At 38.1% G+C, this 18,038-nt stretch overlaps 1 protein-coding gene across 6 annotated transcripts in view; it reads right to left on the bottom strand.

Annotated features, from left to right (window-relative positions):
• Nucleotides 1–18,038, bottom strand: part of FGF14 (fibroblast growth factor 14) — a 622,404-nt gene that overhangs the window by 109,401 nt on the left and 494,965 nt on the right. For 5 of the 6 annotated variants that reach the window (XM_029210354.1, XM_029210355.1, XM_029210356.1 and 2 more), the window contains 2 exons: nucleotides 9,131–9,241; nucleotides 3,093–3,196 (listed from right to left, as the gene is read on the bottom strand). In XM_029210354.1, coding sequence (XP_029066187.1) covers nucleotides 3,093–3,196; nucleotides 9,131–9,241 — 215 coding nt within the window. The remainder of the gene's footprint in view (nucleotides 1–3,092; nucleotides 3,197–9,130; nucleotides 9,242–18,038) is intronic. The other variant, XM_029210353.1, reaches the window with a different exon arrangement.

Below are 18,038 nucleotides of genomic sequence, written 5' to 3'. Positions count from 1 at the left end.
TCAGCATCGGAAATGTGATTATTTACATCTCAGTCAAGATACCTTCTTTCATCCCCCTGAGGTGGAATTATCTGACAAATTAAATATCTTTATTTGGATGGCAAGGGATTATGAGAGTCACTTCCTGAAATACAAATAGAGGAATATACACTCCAAGTCAGATCCCTAGTGTGACTTTCATTTAATGGAACTCACTTTGAATGATCTGAGTATTTTATTGCCTACGTTCTAAATTTACAGATCCTCAATAAGAGCAGTCTCATATCAGACACTAGTCTAATTTGATCTTTTTAAAGTGGGTATAAGCTTAAAACAGATTCCTTTGTTTCTCGGACTTCAATCTTCATTAACTTTTTCCTTTAAATCTTAGCTTGAGTGGAGTTTTCCTTTTCAAAAAGCTATTCAGCTTAGTTCAAAACTTCTTAGTTGGGTTAACCACGCCGGCTTTAAAAATTTAAGCTCAAACGTTACCTGTGATACATTTTAAGAATATTAAGCACCCAGTACATAATATCAACCTTTCCTCCGATAAATATCATTTTCTACGATTTTTTAACTTGAGAATCTCCAAAGGAAACAGATTATATTTCAAATGATACTTCTTAATAATTGAAATTAAGTTTCTTCCCTAGGTAACAATTCACTAAAGATTTTTATTACATGATCTTGTGTTTATAACTTCTTCTTAGAATGGGTGCCAGACCATATTATAAAAACTGTTTGGCGCATGAAAGCAGTACAGTGAAACAGTTAAAAATGTAAGCTAATGAGTCAGACTAATAAGGCTCAAATCCTGTCTTCTCTGTCTACTCCCTGGGTGACTGCACAGATTCTTAAGCTCTCTGTTCATCAGTATTATCATTTTAACAATATCTGCTTAATTGGTTGGGAGAATTAAATGAGCCAAGACTGTAATGCACTTAGAACAGTGCTAGGCGGAGTGCACTAGATACATATTAACCATTATTACTATTACATATTATAGTAATTGTTATATTGTGTTGTTCTAGATTATTATTTTAGTAGGCTCTCAGAAACTAATTATGGAAAGGACTGAATGTGGGAAAACATTCTTTTTCCCTGAAATATTTGAAGTTCAAATTTCATTACCTTGACATAAACAGAGCACTTTAACCATAGAATATTAGTAAAAACTGGAAATCACATTCCATTTTTATCTAAATCCTTTTCCTACAAGATGCTGAGGATTCTAAGGGCCTGGCCTGGGCAGGGGACGTTTTAGGGTAAGGCTGCGTGAATAGAGCGCTCCTTACCAGGTCCTGGGCTCAGAGCAAAGAGTCAAAAATGAGAAGAGGAGAAAACCAAGATCTGCAAATCAGAGAATCAAGACACCAAAAGGGAGGCACAGAAGCCAAGAACCTGGAGAATCTGGAAGGTGAGAGTAGAAAACAATGGGTCAGATAAAAAGCTTGATGGTGTTACTGGGACTAATCCTAGGGCAGGTACTGCCCACAGATCTGATTTTTGGGTGGAAAGGCCATATTTAAGGTGCCAAGGACTGGACTGGGCAGTTAGCTCTGTCCTCACTCTATTCTTGCTGCACCACTTAGACTGCCCTGACCAGAACCAGCACTTGGATTTTAAGCTAAGACACATACTCACGATGATATTCTCTACCTTTTAGAAAAACGGCATACATGTGCAACCTCATCACAAGAAAACAGAAAGCATCTCAGAAGCAAAAAGATCAAACAAACATTTACATTTCCCCTACGTCAATGCATATACCTCAGCAGGACAACAGGATAAAATCATCAGCAGACTGGCAGAAACAGAACTAGAAGCTATGGCAGAAACTGCATCTAATAATTTTTAGGCATCTCAGAGGTTACTTGCGGGTAAAAGAAACAAAAATAACAGAACAAATGTCACATCAATGAAACTGACTTTTATCTGAAATAAGGTATCTCTAGAAAATGATCTTTATCTGAATCGAATTCTTCCTAAAGGGGAGATAGGGAATTCTAGCTTCCTCTTGCTCCCAGTATGTTGAATATTCATCTTGTGAAACAGAATGCAATTTGCATAATGTAGGGCCCAGGTCTGTGTGCAGGAACACCCTTCAGGGAAGGTGGAGGAAGGTTCCAAATGACAAGGGTATTTCCCAGCTCACCATGAAGGGAATCTGCAGCTCACATTTCATCTTCTTTGACAGATTTCCCGGATTTGCTGAAGAAAATATATCACATTGCATGGGAGGCCCCAGAGGATGCTTCTTCTCTGCTTAAGTTTTAGGTGTGTGTGTGTATGTATGTATGTTTACATGTGGGCTTTTTGATGATGATATTTAACAACAGAGTTTTAAAGAATTTATACTAAGATGACATGCAAACCTAAATAAGAGAATTTTCTTTGAGGCTCCATGATTTTATCCACTTTTGCTCAAGGAATAATGGAAAGAAGTATTTTCATCTAAGTCTCTATTGCTTGGACTTGTGACAGATATGAATTCTAGCTGCATTATAATATATGGATACAGTATACCTGGATATGAATTATTTGTAAACAGTAAATATTACAGAAGAGACTAGAAGGTGCCCAGCTACTAGTACACATTAACACAAAACCGAGACTTGCTTAAATTTAAATGCAATATCCATTTTGATATTAGAATTATTTTCCCAATAAAGCATTTACTCAATCTGAATTCTCACTTTTAAAAGAACTAATCTCTCCTAAATTTACTTTTGTAGAATTCCCATTTATTCTGTTTCTTTTTATAAAATAATCTTTTACAAGAAACTCCCTAAGACAAGCACAATTCTAAACAGTAGAAAAAGATTATATCAGTATCAACGCTTTCAAAATTGCTCAATTTTCTGTGAACTGGGACATATAAAAATATGCAAACGCACAATTTTAAGAGGTGATATAACTCTTCCACTTGATACACTGATATTATCAAACATTGATGACTAATGAATTAATAGCTCCTACAGCATTGCAGTAAAGATCAAATACTAAAGCAAAAATGAGAGTCATGAGACAGAACTTTCTCACTTTTGTGGTTGATGCTCTCGCTATTTTGCAGACATTGAATGAATGGCCAATATCTTGGGCATGCTACTTACCGATGGGTAGAGGTAACCTTCTCCATTCATGGCTATATACAACCCTGTTTTCACTCCCTGTATGGCCACGACGCGCAGTCCCACTGGTATGAGGTTGAACAGTGCTGTTAAGAGAAAGACAGTCTGTCACCAAAGGGCAGGAAGAAGCAAAGCATCCCCATCACTTTTCTCTGTCTCATTTGTTCTATTTGAGAAACATTATGTTTCTTACAACCTTCTGAGAAGTTCCAATTCATTAACTTTTATTACTCTATTTAAGAAGTTTCTGTTACAAGTAAAATTTGCACTTGAGCTCCAATTTATAGATCTTAGCAGTCTCCCTATAGCATTCTGAAGAACTGATGGCATAATAAACAGAATCAAGCCTGTAATTGTGATTCTAGAATCAAGCCTGCAATCGTGATTATAGTATCACAGTCTCTGACACCATTTGATACCAAAAGAAATAAGCTACAAAGATTCTGAAAAAGCAGAATTTTAAGAGCCCAAGTTGAGTGTTTATTCTGGTCTTTTAAGTAGAAGGTTTGCTTCATCACTGCAATGTAGGACAGGCAAGAAGTTTAAAAGGTAATTCCAAAACTAAATTACTCTTGCAGAACCAACATGATATGCCAGCAGAGTCCAGAAATGATGTGCACCTGCCAATGTGCTAAATTTAGAAAGAACTAATCAAACTGAATGGCATGCAAATTTCATAGATAATTTTCTTTATTAATAGTTCATAAAACTATGAGTGAAAACTAAAACAAAGAGGGAAAAGTATTCAATTTTACCCACGACAGAGATAAAAACTCATGTTTCCATGTTCTGTTTCTTCTCTTATTGACAGAAATGTATTTTTACGTATATTTTACATTGTGCAGACAGCAATGTTATCACTGATTTTTTAAAAAAAATATCTTAACATCCTTAATAATGCATTTCCATGCCATGGTTACATGTGACTGTGTAGCGGGTATTCTAGCACCATTCTTGGTGAGAAATGCTGGATGATTTTGGAGATTTTATCAGAGACACATTTATAAGATAACTGTTAATTATGGGAGGTTATCTGCTCCTATTCTAGTTCTTAATTCAAGTCTAATTCTAAGTAACAGAACCAGGCCAGAAGAGGCAATGAAAACACTAAAATGTCGCAGTAAATGTACAAGTAAAATATCTTAGGTTAAGGCTCTCACCTTTATTCCACAAAAGATACATAGTTCAAAAATGTGGGCAATTTTGACTTAAATCGATAGGTTTACTCAGTACATAATTTTAAATGGACTTTCTAAATTGTGTTCTATTTAATTCCAAGGCACATGGTTTCTCTGAATATGGTAGGGGAAAATTATGCCCTCTCTTCCAATTATTACCTATTACTGATCTTGAGATCTCAAGATGTCTGTGCTACTCAGATGATGAAAGGAAAATGGCAGGCCATGGCCCTAGAAAATTATCCTGCAAGAACACTCAGGGGCATATATGGTTAGGTGGATATTAGCTTTCATGATGCAAACTAACACTGGACTGTCTTCTGTTGGATTCTAGGGGCTTATGATATCCTTATGGAGGAACAAGGCTTCTGTTTGCTTATTTCTATTAGTTAATATTAAACGTGAGTGTGGATTTATTGAGTATTTATGTCATGGTAACTCTCAGTATTCCTTCTTCATGGGAGAAAGCCATTGGCCATTTTCACTGTTTTCTGTAATACCTGAACTGTCCCATCTCCCTTATATTTTGAAAGGATGGGCATCATAGGGTAATTCCTGATTTACGTGCAGAAGTTTTTTTGAAAACCATAATTGTACATCTATCCATGCAAACTATTCTATCCTAACCTATTCAAACTTAATTATTCTAACCTTCATACATATCTAATGGTATTTGTAGGTGCCATATAATTGATATAGGCCAGATGGAATAATCCTAGAAGGTAAGTGCATCAAGAACTCACTAAAATAATACAGTATGGGAAAGAGTAAAATTATAGAAGATAGTCTAAAATGACTGAACTAAAAAAAAAACTGTCCCCCTCCCTAGGATTTTGGTTGTGACCTGAATAATAATTAAAATAATAGTTATTACAATTTACAGGATGAAAACGGAAAGTGAATCCATAGAACCACCGTAATGTGGAAGCCTATTCAGAGCTGACCATGACTGAACCATGGCGCTAATCAAAACCACAGATACCCACATTAAATGAAACATCATTACGTTTTTTTCACTCTTTTTGTATATAACATAATTATAAAGCAATATCACAAGACCTAGGGGAGTAAGAATAATGAAGATGTCCATGCTACTTTGTTCATTCTGTGGAACACTCCAGTCTCCATAGAATAGTGAATTTCATTCAACCCTGGCTGCACTTTAAAACTAGCTGTATTCATAAAATAGGATGGCCATGCCCAACTCCAGACCAATGGAATTAAATCAGTCTCTGGGAGTGGGTTTAGGGCATCACGAATTTTTAAAAACAAACGCTCCTCAAATGACCCCGACCTACAGCCAAGGTAAGAAACACCTTCCTAAGGCCTTTCGGGGAGTGGGCACTGTGAGTGACCGGCCATTTTCAAACAGCAAGTTATCAGGTTAGGAACTTCTAAGGTGAGAGGGATTGGTTTGTATGAGGCTTTGATCTTGCAATAGTTATTGCATATGGATATTTCTATAGTCCTCTTCTGCTTGCAGTATCTGGTAATGGGGACAAAGAAGTTTAAGAGCACAGGAAAAACCCCGGGGCATCCCCAGAAGCAAACTGGGGAAGAAAACCACTCCCTAATCAAACACCATAGTCATGGTAATGCTGACCTTTAGTAGATAGAAGGGAAACTCTAAGAATTTTAAAGAAACACACCCCGGAAAATGAGTGTGGTGATGAGGTAAGCCAGGCGCTCACTACCTTTTGTGAAAGATCTTTCCAGGGCATGTGCAAGCCTAAGTAAGCAGGTGAGTTGCTCCAGTATCTCTCTACTAGGACCATTTTCTTGCCCAGATAGTTCTAGATCTCAGGCTGTTAAGCCTGGGAGGACGTTAGTATCAGGTTCGCCTGCAGGCCTTTCTCCTTTCCAACACATTTAAATCTTTTGACAAAGGAAGCTGAGCAGGTTGGTTCGACTTTACCTAGTTTTAAGTAATCTCATATTTAGTAGTGGGCTATTTATTGAGCTCAAATCATGAAAATTTGAAGATTCAAGCCTCAGTTTTGTCATTTGACGACTTTTGGGATGGCATCAGGGTGACGTGTAGGTTATTTCTCTTTATTTTTCCTATCTATAGATGAATAATCCTTGTTTTGCATTCAGAGAAATATAAAAACATGGAATGTGTTTGTGAATTATTACATCATAGCCTTCCTCAAGAAAAAAGGGCAGTGCTCTAATGAGGACCTGTCTGTCAGCATCTCTGATGCTCACCTCCATTTCTAAAGAACACTTTTCAGGGCTAACCATTTCCCTAGGAGTAGAAGATTACTGTGATAAACCAGAGAAAAGAAAATATCTTAAAATTCATCCTTGCTAAAGCTGCTACAATCTGCCAAGTTTTATTAAATTTTACAATCATACAATTTTTATAACCTTTTGAGAAGGAAACATTTATCTCAGACTGTTTTATTCTGTTCTGCTTTGTCTTTGCAAATGTTGAAATGGTGAAGAAACTAACCTAACTGGCTTAAAGGGCACATAAAATGCAATGGTAACTTGTAAGAAAAGAAACTGTGGGCCAGATCTTTGCATAGGAATCGAAATCCCTCTAGTGAGGTCACTCTGATTTGGTTCTGATTTGCTTGCCCACTGGGGCTCCTGTTCCTGCTTGGTTCCCAGAACTGTTCCTCACCAGTATCTGAGGGGATTAGAAAGGATTTCACAAGCCACCCAGAGATTCTTGTTCCTCTGGCGCAGTTACACAATAGGAGGAAAGAAGCCTCATACATTCAGGAACAGAAGGTCTAGTATCTTTTACTATCTCAGCTTTCCAGTCTAGTGTTTAATATTATGCAGATAACCAGCTATAATCACGTGTGTGTATAATGTCTACATCTGTACTTTCACAATTTAGGAAATATTGTGCCTCAATTGTGAAGCAATATGCTTTTAAAAGACAGTGTCTACTTGACACTTCTTAACTCGATATTGAGTCCACAATGAAAAATAACCAATTTGTTTGGCATTACAAAAACAAAAGGAGAAGGTAGGGAAAAAACTCATAAAACATTTGTTTGAAGGAAATTATTTTCCCAGGAAGTCCAACTAAGCAGCATTTTCATATGGCTATAGTATATTTCCTTTCTTGAAAACTTTGTCAAAATGGATGGCATCAACCTCTAGTCTGATAAATCAGTGTCATAGCTCTTATCATAACCATAGTTATGGAAAACTTGTTCTCGTGCTCTACTAGACTCTGGCTGAAGAAAATCAGAGGACATTGAAGACATCAGAACTTAGGAGTCTCTAAAGTCCATGACCCCCATGACTGTAACATGTAAGAAAAAGAGAATGCGTTTTGTCAAAGAATGGGTGAGGAGTTAAAAGTGGGGAAAGGAAAATGAGCAGATATATATGTATTAACATGAATCAGAAGAAACTGACATCTTTTGTAGGTCAAAGATGGTCAAGTGCTGATGATTTTAAAAGTTCAACCTAATATCAAAATCCCAAAAAGTAAACAACGTTTGACATCAGTCTTATGAATAAAAATGTCTTCTCTTTCTTCTCTGTATCTGAATTGCTTTACCTTCTCTTTTTCTAAATCAAAAGAGGAAATAGAGCGAACAAAAAATCAATGAACAAATATGACAGGGAAAAATTTAAAGTACAAAAGGACGACATAATATAAACAAAGAGAGGAAAAGATTAAACATTGAATAGGAGGAGAATGTAGATAAACAAAGAAAATATTTAAAATTGAAACAAAAATTAAAAATGAAGTGACATCCAAAGTCTAAAATATAAACACAATGGCTGGGAAAATATTGATATTTCACTTAGCAACACCAAATGCAAAAATAGTCTATATCATTAGCTGCTCTCAGAATCAGTGCTTCTCAACAGTTGATTACTAGACTTTAAAACAGGAAGAATCTATAATTTGGTTATATGTATTCAAAGCCTCCTTCTTTCCATAGAATGATGTTCTGTATATGAAGGATAAATGATAAATCAATGAAAAGATTCATATCTACTAGTAATATGTGATTAAATATTTAGAATAAAATCAATTTTTGCTTTTCACTAATTCTCCTGAGCAATAAAAAGTGTGTCTATTTTAGAACTGATGTGCTAAACTAAAGGGAATCAGAGGCCAATATGAACAGAAAATGGGAAAGGAACACACAATTGAACAAGAGGGGTGGGCACCAGAATAAAAATACAAAGAAAAGTTATATATAAAGAAATAGTAAAATGAAGACAGACATTAAAACAAGGGAAAGTGGGTGGCTTTTTAATTTAAAAAACTAAATAAAAGCACAGACCCAATTTTATCAAATAAACAATTTGTACAATGCATTTAAAAGCACACAGCCTTCATGTTCTCTCTATAAAGAAAGATACTATCTTTTCTTGTTGAACACAAAGACTTTTAAAAATAATATTTTTATTATTTGAAACATAACATTTCTATTATTTGAAACAACTAATCCTTGTAACTCATGAATTTCCAGTTATCATTAAGAAGCTACAGGCCTAATAAAGATAAAACTTCCAAAGTAAACATGTAATCAACTTTCACCTGAATGTGTTAGTGTAGTTACTTGACTTTGATGATAATGAGATTAAAGTAACAATAATGCTGGATATGACAATTGTTTGGGAAAAAAACCTGAAAAGATTCACTAATACGTCTCTTAAAATGACAGGTTTCTTTTGTGGCTCTATGAATATTTCCAGCCATGTGGTCCAAGTAAAATTGTCAATGGCATTCTATTGTGTAACATTTGGAAAAATGAATGAACATAACCCAATATTTGCAAGTGTATTTTTAAAAGTCATTTAAGTAGCAGTGTATCTTCTACCAATTGTGTTCACTGGTGGCCTGAGGTTGTCACTTACTAGAATTAGTGCTGTCATCCTTGGTTCCATCGAGAGCTCCATCGGGGTGCATTTGCAAGTAGTAGCCTTGCCTGCAATATAACCTGGTCACTATACCCTTGAGCTGGGGATCTGAAAGGCAAACATAGTGGTCATAAGCCTCACAATGTGTCACAATTGAATTTATTTTTTCTTTTCTGTTTCTTTTCTTTCTTTTTCAGAAGTAAGAGGGTATTTTATGGACATAGCACCTTTTATTTTGTTTCCCAGATGTCTCTATTTCTCAAACCTGGAAGATGCTAATCACAGAAGGCGAAAAACTGCAGTCATCAGCTGAAGCTAATAGGTCATTTTATGAAACTGATATGTGTGTATTTAAATGGTTGGTTAGTTAAAAGATTAAACTACTTAATCTGTTAGTTTAGTTATTAGTTAAGTCCTAAACTAACTAGCTTAATAGTTTAAACTAATATGATTCAGGATGGCAGGACAAGAGTTTTGCAAACTTCTGGCTTTAAGAAACCTTGTTAAAGGCTTCTTAACCTTGTTAAAGACTTCTTTAACAAGAAACCTTGTTAAAGGCTTTTTACTTAATTTGACAAGGAATTCCAAAATGTGAAAAAGCTGTATTAAAAAAAAAGTCACACTAACATTTGGTACACATTCTTAGAAAAAGCCCTGATATGGAGGATGTTTCCTTGATGTCTAAATGGTCACCCTAACTTGCACAGAAACATCTGTGTACTTATGTGTGATCCATATGAAAATGTGTAAATCAACTTCTGAACTCAGGGCAAGACACAATAACAAACCTAAGCTCTCTGGCCATAATCTAGACCGTTTGGATGAATTAAAAAGATAATCCTATATAACTTATATAACTAAAAAGGACAGTAAAATTGTACAATATGGCTTTTGATTCTTGGCCCAAATGGCTTGAGGTTGAGGGCAGTGGAAGTTTATTAAAACCAAAAGGGGACAGATACACCAGAAATACATCTACACGTGGAACAACTCCTACAGAACACCTACTGAACACTGGCAGAAGACCTCAGACTTCCCAAAAGGCAAGAAACCCCCCACGTACCTGGTTAGGGAAAAAAAAAAAAATAAACAGACAAAAGGATAGGGACGGGTCCTGCACCAGCGGGAGGGAGCTGTGAAGGACAAAAAGTGTCCACACACTAGGAAGCCCCTTCGCGGGCAGAGACTGCGGGTGGCGGAGTGGGGGAGCTTCGGAGCCGCGGAGGAAAGCACAGCAACAGGGGAGCGGAGGGCAAAGCGGTGAGTTTCCAGCACAGAGGATCAGGGCCGACCGGCACTCACCAGCCGAGAGGCTTGTCTGCTCACCCGCCGGGGCGGGCGGGGCTGGGAGCTGAGGCTCCGGCTTCAGTCGGAGCGCCGGGAGAGGACTGGGGCTGGCGGCGTGAACACAGCATGCAGGGCGTTAGTGCACCTCGGCTAGCCGGGAGGGAGTCCGGGGAAAAGTCTGGACCTGCCGAAGAGGCAAGAGACTTTTTCTTCCCTCTTTATTTCCTGGTGCGCGAGGAGAGGGGATCAAGAACGCTGCTTAAAGGAGCTCCACAGACGGGCGCAAGAGCAGCTAAAAGTGCCGACCCCAGAGACGGGCATGAGACGCTAATGCTGCTGCTGCCGCCACCAAGAAGCCTGTGCGCGAGCACAGGTCACTATCCACAACCCCCTTCCGGGGAGCCTGTGCAGCCCTCCACTGCGAGGGTCCCGGGATCCAGGGACAACTCCCCCGGGAGAACGCACGGCGCGCCTCAGGCTGCTGCAACCTCACGCCGGCGCAACGTCACGCTGGCCTCTGCCGCCGCAGGCCCGCCCCGCGCTCTGTGCCCCTCCCTCCCCCCCGGCCTGAGTAAGCCAGAGCCTCCGAATCAGCGGCTCCTTTAACCCCGTCCTCTCTGAGCAAAGAAGAGCCGCCCCTCCGGCGACCTACACGCACAGGTGGGGCCAAATCCAAAGCTGAGCCCCTGGAAGCTGTGAGAACAAAGAAGAGAAAGGGAAATCTCTCCCAGCAGCCTCAGAAGCAGCGGATTAAAGCTCCACAATCAACTTGATGAACCCTGCATCTGTGGAATACATGAGTAGACAACGAATCATCCCAAATTAAGCAGCCGTGTGGATGAAAGGCTCTTGGTGCTGCAGCCAGGAGTTAGTGCTGTGCCTCTGAGGTGGGAGAGCCAACTTCAGGACACTGGTCCACAAGAGGCCTCCCAGCTGCACATAATATCAAACGGCAAAAATCTCCCAGAGATCTCCATCTCAACACCAGCACCCAGCTTCACTCAACGACCAGCAAGCTACAGTGCTGGACACCCTATGCCAAACAACTAGCAAGACAGGAACACAACCCCACCCATTAGCAGAGAGGCTGCCTAAAATCATAATAAGTCCACAGACACCCCAAAACACACCACCAGACGTGGACCTGCCCACCAGAAAGACAACATCCAGCCTCATCCACCAAAACACACGCACTACTCCCTCCACCAGGAAGCCTACACAACCCACTGAACCAGCCTTAGCCACTGGGGACAGACACCAAAAACAATGGGAACTACGAACCTGCAGCCTGCAAAAAGGAGACCCCAAACACAGTAAGATAAGCAAAATGAGAAGACAGAAAAACACACAGCAGATGAAGGAGCAAGATAAAAACCCACCAGACCTAACAAGTGAAGAGGAAATAGGCAGTCTACCTGAAAAAGAATCCAGAATAATGATAGTAAAGATGATCCAAAATCTTGGAAATAGAATAGACAAAATGCAAGAAAAATTTAACAAGGACCTAGAAGAACTAAAGATGAAACAAGCAATGGTAAACAACACAATAAATGAAATGAAAAATACTGTATATGGAATCAATAGCAGAATAACTGAGGCAGAAGAACGGATAAGTGACCTGGAAGATAAAATAGTGGAAATAACTACTGCAGAGCAGAATAAAGAAAAAAGAATGAAAAGAAATGAGGACAGTCTCAGAGACCTCTGGGACAACATTAAATGCACCAACATTCGAATTATAGGGGTTCCAGAAGAAGATGAGAAAAAGAAAGGGACTGAGAAAATATTTGAAGAGATTATAGTTGAAAACTTCCTTAATATGGGAAAGGAAATAGTTAATCAAGTCCAGGAAGCACAGAGACTCCCATACAGGATAAATCCAAGGAGAAATACGCCAAGACACATATTAATCAAACTGTCAAAAATTAAATACAAAGAAAGCATATTAAAAGCAGCAAGGGAAAAACAACAAAAAACACACAAGGGAATCCCCATAAGGTTAACAGCTGATCTTTCAGCAGAAACTCTGCAAGCCAGAAGGGACTGGCAGGACATATTTAAAGTGATGAAGGAGAAAAACCTGCAACCAAGATTACTCTACCCAGCAAGGATCTCATTCAGATTTGATGGAGAAATGAAAACCTTTACAGACAAGCAAAAGCTGAGAGAGTTCAGCACCACCAAACCAGCTCTACAACAACTGCTAAAGGAACTTCTCTAGGCAAGAAACACAAGAGAAGGAAAAGACCTACAATAAGGAACCCAAAACAATTAAGAAAATGGGAATGGGAACATACATATCGATAATTACCTTAAATGTAAATGGACTAAATGCTCCCACCAAAAGACACAGATTGGCTGAATGGATACAAAAACAAGACGCATATATTTGCTGTCTTCAAGAGACCCACTTCAGACCTAGAGACACATACAGACTGAAAGTAAGGGGATGGAAAAAGGTATTTCATGCAATAGAAACCAAAAGAAAGCTGAGGTAGCAATTCTCATATCAGACAAAATAGATTTTAAAATAAAGACTATTATAAGAGACAAAGAAGGACACTACATAATGATCAAGGGATCAAGCCAAAAAGAAGATATAACAATTGTAAATATTTATGCACCCAACATAGGGGCACTTTACTACATAAGGCAAATGCTAGGAGCCAGAAAAGGGGAAATCAACAGTAGCACAATCATAGTAGGGGACTTTTACACCCCACTTTCACCAATGGACAGATCATCCAAAATGAAAATAAATAAGGAAACACAAGCTTTAAATGATACATTAAACAAGATGGACTTAATTGATATTTATAGGACATTCCATCCAAAAACAACAGAATACACATTTTTCTCAAGTGCTCATGGAACATTCTCCAGGATAGATCATATCTTGGGTCACAAATCAAGCCTTGGTAAATTTAAGAAAATTGAAATTGTATCAAGTATCTTTTCTGACCACAACGCTATGAGACTAGATATCAATTACAGGAAAAGATCTGTAAAAAATACAAACACATGGAGGCTAAACAATACACTACTTAATAACGAAGTGATCACTGAAGAAATCAAAGAGGAAATCAAAAAATACCTAGAAACAAATGACAATGGAGACATGACGACTCAAAATCTATGGGATGCAGCAAAAGCAGTTCTAAGAGGGAAGTTTATAGCAATACAATCCTACCTTAAGAAACAGGAAACATCTCGAATAAACAATCTAACCTTGCACCTAAAGCAATTAGAGAAAGAAGAACAAAAAAACCCCAAAGGTAGCAGAAGGAAAGAAATCATAAAAATCAGATCAGAAATAAATGAAAAAGAAATGAAGGAAATGATAGCAAACATCAATAAAACTAAAAGCTGGTTCTTTGAAAGGATAAACAAAATTGATAAACCATTTGCCAGACTCATCAAGAAAAAAAGGGAGAAGACAAATCAACAGAATTAGAAATGAAAAAGGAGAAGTAACAACTGACACTGCAGAAATACAAAAGATCATGAGAGATTACTACAAGCAACTCTATGCCAATAAAATGGACAACCTGGAAGAAATGGACAAATTCTTAGAAAGGCACAACCTGCCAAGACTGAATCAGGAAGAAATAGAAAATATGAACAGACCAGTCACAAGCACTGAAATTGAAACTGTGATTAAAAACCTTCCAACAAGCAAAAGCCCAGGACCAGATGGCTTCACAGGGGAATTCTATCAAACATTTACAAAAGAGCTAACACCTATCCTTCTCAAACTCTTCCAAAATATAGCAGAGGGAGGAACACTCCCAAACTCATTCTACGAGGCCACCATCACCCTGATACCAAAACCAGACAAGGATGTCACAAAGAAAGAAAACTACAGGCCAATATCACTGATGAACATAGATGCAAAAATCCTCAACAAAATACTAGCAAACAGAATCCAACAGCACATTAAACGGATCATACACCATGATCAAGTGGTGAGAAATAAGCTCAAAATGGATTAAAGACCTAAATGTAAGGCCAGAAACTATCAAACTCTTAGAGGAAAACATAGGCAGGACACTCTATGACATAAATCACAGCAAGGTCCTTTTTGACCCACCTCCTAGAGAAATGGAAATAAAAACAAAAATAAACAAATGGGACCTAATGAAACTTCAAAGCTTTTGCGCAGCAAAGGAAACCATAAACAAGACCAAAAGACAACCCTCAGAATGGGAGAAAATATTTGCAAATGAAGCAACTGACAAAGGATTAATCTCCAAAATTTATAAGCAGCTCATGCAGCTCAGTAACGAAAAAACAAACAACCCAATCCAAAAATGGTCAGAAAACCTAAATAGCCATTTCTCCAAAGAAGATATACAGACTGCCAACAAACACATGAAAGAATGCTCAACATCACTAATCATTAGAGAAATGCAAATCAAAACTACAATGAGATATCATCTCACACCAGTCAGAATGGCCATCATCAAAAAATCTAGAAACAATAAATGCTGGAGAGGGTGTGGAGAAAAGGGAACCCTCTTACACTGTTGGTGGGAATGTAAATTGATACAGCCACTGTGGAGAACAGTATGGAGGTTCCTTAAAAAACTACAAATAGAACTACCATGTGACCCAGCAATGCCACTACTGGGCATATACCCTGAGAAAACCATAATTCAAAAAGAGTCATGTACCAAAATGTTCATTGCAGCTCTATTTACAATAGCCCAGAGATGGAAACAACCTAAGTGTCCATCAACAGATGAATGGATAAAGAAGATGTGGCACATATATACAATGGAATATTAGCCATAAAAAGAAACGAAATTGAGCTAATTGTAATGAGGTGGATAGACCTAGAGTCTGTCATACAGAGTGAAGTAAGTCAGAAAGAGAGAGACAAATACCGTATGCTAACACATACATATGGAATTTAAGAAAAAAAGAAATGTCATGAAAAACCTAGGGAGGAAACAGGAATAAAGACACAGACTTACTAGAGAATGGACTTGAGGCTATGGGGAGAGGGAAGGGTAAACTGTGACAAAGCGAGAGAGAGGCATGGACATATATACACTACCAAACGTAAGGTAGATAGCTAGTGGGAAGCAGCCGCGTAGCACAGGGAGATCAGCTCGGTGCTTTGTGACCGCCTGGAGGGGTGGGATAGGGAGGGTGGGAGGGAGGGAGACGCAAGCGGGAAGAGATATGGGAACATATGTATATATATAACTGATTCATTTTGTTGTGAAGCAGAAACTAACATACCATTGTAAAGCAATTATACTCCAATAAAGATGTAAAAAAAAAAAAAAAACCAAAAGGGAAGTTAGATGGTAACATGCTTCTCATTAGATGATTCATGTAAAAGATAGCCAGTCTAGTGATCCGATGCTTCACAAAGAGCCAATTGTACCTTTGAAAATAAACATTTGCATGTGGCTTTTCAAAGGCCATCCTCATCTCATGACTAGATTGATGGGGGGCATCAGAATCCCTGCCATGGCAACTGGCATCTCTCCACAACCCCTGAATAGGACATGGAAATGCAATCATGCTGTCAAAACAGGAGGATATTACAGAATGATGAAACAGATCATCTTGTAATCAATCATAAAATGATGGACTTCAAACAGCTGAAAACACACAAAAAAAGCCACATGCAAAAACAACATAAAAAGCTATTCAAAACAGAATATCCTCAGCCTTATGTTTAGTTCTCAAGAAATTAGAAAGTGAGAGCATCTGTTTCTATGTATATCTGAATTTGAAAAATGACCCCATGGTACACAGATTTTCTTCAAAGATACTATGATATTGAAGAAAACCTGAAAAATAATACATGAAAATCACAGCATTCATGTGATCAAGCATGTTAGAATACAGGTGTTTTTGGAAAAGCAGGATTTTGAAAAGAAACATCTACGTGATTATTAGGATTGTGTCATGTATGTTCCTTACTCTGTAGTATATAATTTTAAAAATCACATAATTCTAAGATGTGCATTAGTGGAAAAAATTACTCTTGTGCCTTAATCTGCCCATCATCCAATAAGACTTGGCTGGGCTACTGACCCTTTAAGTACTGAGGACTTTTTCTAGTTTTGCTGCATCATATTCTTGCTTGTCACTGAAAATAGGTAGCACAGAAAAGGAAGGGAACAAAGGCGCGGACAAGGGTAGGGATTCTTAGTTGCCATGAAAATATATAGAGCATTTTAGAGATTGACAGTTTTTCTGCAAAACCTTTATGTTCTGGATCACTTATTTTTAGTGATCCTATATCGTAGCAACTATATCTTCTACACTTGAATTAAGTACATCAGGCAAGGCAGTGAGAAGACCCATAACCCCCGCAGAGTCCCTTTCACACGTACACAGCGAGAGCCCTTCTCTTTTGTTTTTTGTATTAAAAAAAGATAAGAGAGAACAAACATTGGAGAGGATGTAGAGAAAAGGGGACCTTTGTGCATTGTTGGTGGGGATGTAAAATAGGTGCAGTCCCAGTGGAAAACAGGATGGAGGTTCCTCAAAAAATGGAAAATAGAAATATGATCCATTTGATCCAGGAGTCTCACTTCTGGGTGTACATGCAAAGGCAGTGAAATCAGGATCTCAAAGAGATATCTGCACCCCCATGTTCACTGAGGCATTGTTCACAGTGGCCAAAGCATGGAAACAACCTAAGTGTCCATCAATAGATGAAGGGATAAAAAAAATATGTGGTGTAGATACACAATGGAATATTATTCAGCCATAAAAGAGAAGGAAATCCTGCCATTTGTGACAACAGAAGCGAACCTGAAGGACATGAGGTTAAGGGCCTAATTTGTCATCATCACACCTCATGTCTGATACGAAAGTACCAGTAAAACATGAAATTGTGTTTTTGAGTTCTTATTTAATTTTAAGACAAGAAAAACCAAATTGATTTCTATTTACATAGTTTCACGTTATTTGTTTGTTTGTTTTAGAAACCGTAATAACATCGACCGCGTTCTTCTCAGGTGCCAGGATTGACTCATTGAATTTTCACCACAACTTACTTAATAGGAAGCCCATTTTGATGATGAGAAAGTGAAGACACAGAACAATGAATTAATTTGACAAAGAACATACGACTAATAAGTGCAAAGCTGGGGTTGACATGAGCCTGCCCACTTAGCTACTAAATTATGTGGCCTGTAAAAATCGAACAATCGAATTAAACATCTTAAAATACAAACTCATCTGCTTTTTTAAACTAGGTTCTCGAAGGTTATCTCAAGCTGTGTCTAACCCCTAACCCTGCATACTTGGAGCTGAATCTATAATATAAAGCAATAACATAAAGTTAGAAATGACCAAATTTCTTGAAAATCTCTTCTAAGATCTGCCCTACTTTGCCATTGGCCACATTTCCAATAAATCTCTACCCATAAAAGCCTCACCAAAATTATAAATTTAATAATGTATACGTTTAAATTCCTACAGTATCATTTTCACTTTAATTCCCTCATCTCCACCAACTTCAGCCAGAAGTCAACTCCTGACATGACACTGATGTTAACGGTGTCAACCCCCTAAGACCAACACCACGCTTGCCTTTTTTATTCCACCTAATGGGTTGTCCAATTCCCATAGATGCTGTCTTCAAAAT

The sequence above is a fragment of the Monodon monoceros genome, unplaced genomic scaffold (assembly GCF_005190385.1).
Source record: "Monodon monoceros isolate NGI ecotype Baffin Bay Population unplaced genomic scaffold, NGI_Narwhal_1 Super_Scaffold_8, whole genome shotgun sequence".
NCBI classification, from domain to species: Eukaryota; Metazoa; Chordata; class Mammalia; order Artiodactyla; family Monodontidae; genus Monodon; species Monodon monoceros.
Note: the sequence above shows the minus strand (reverse complement) of the source record. Positions and strands in the feature narration are given on the sequence as shown.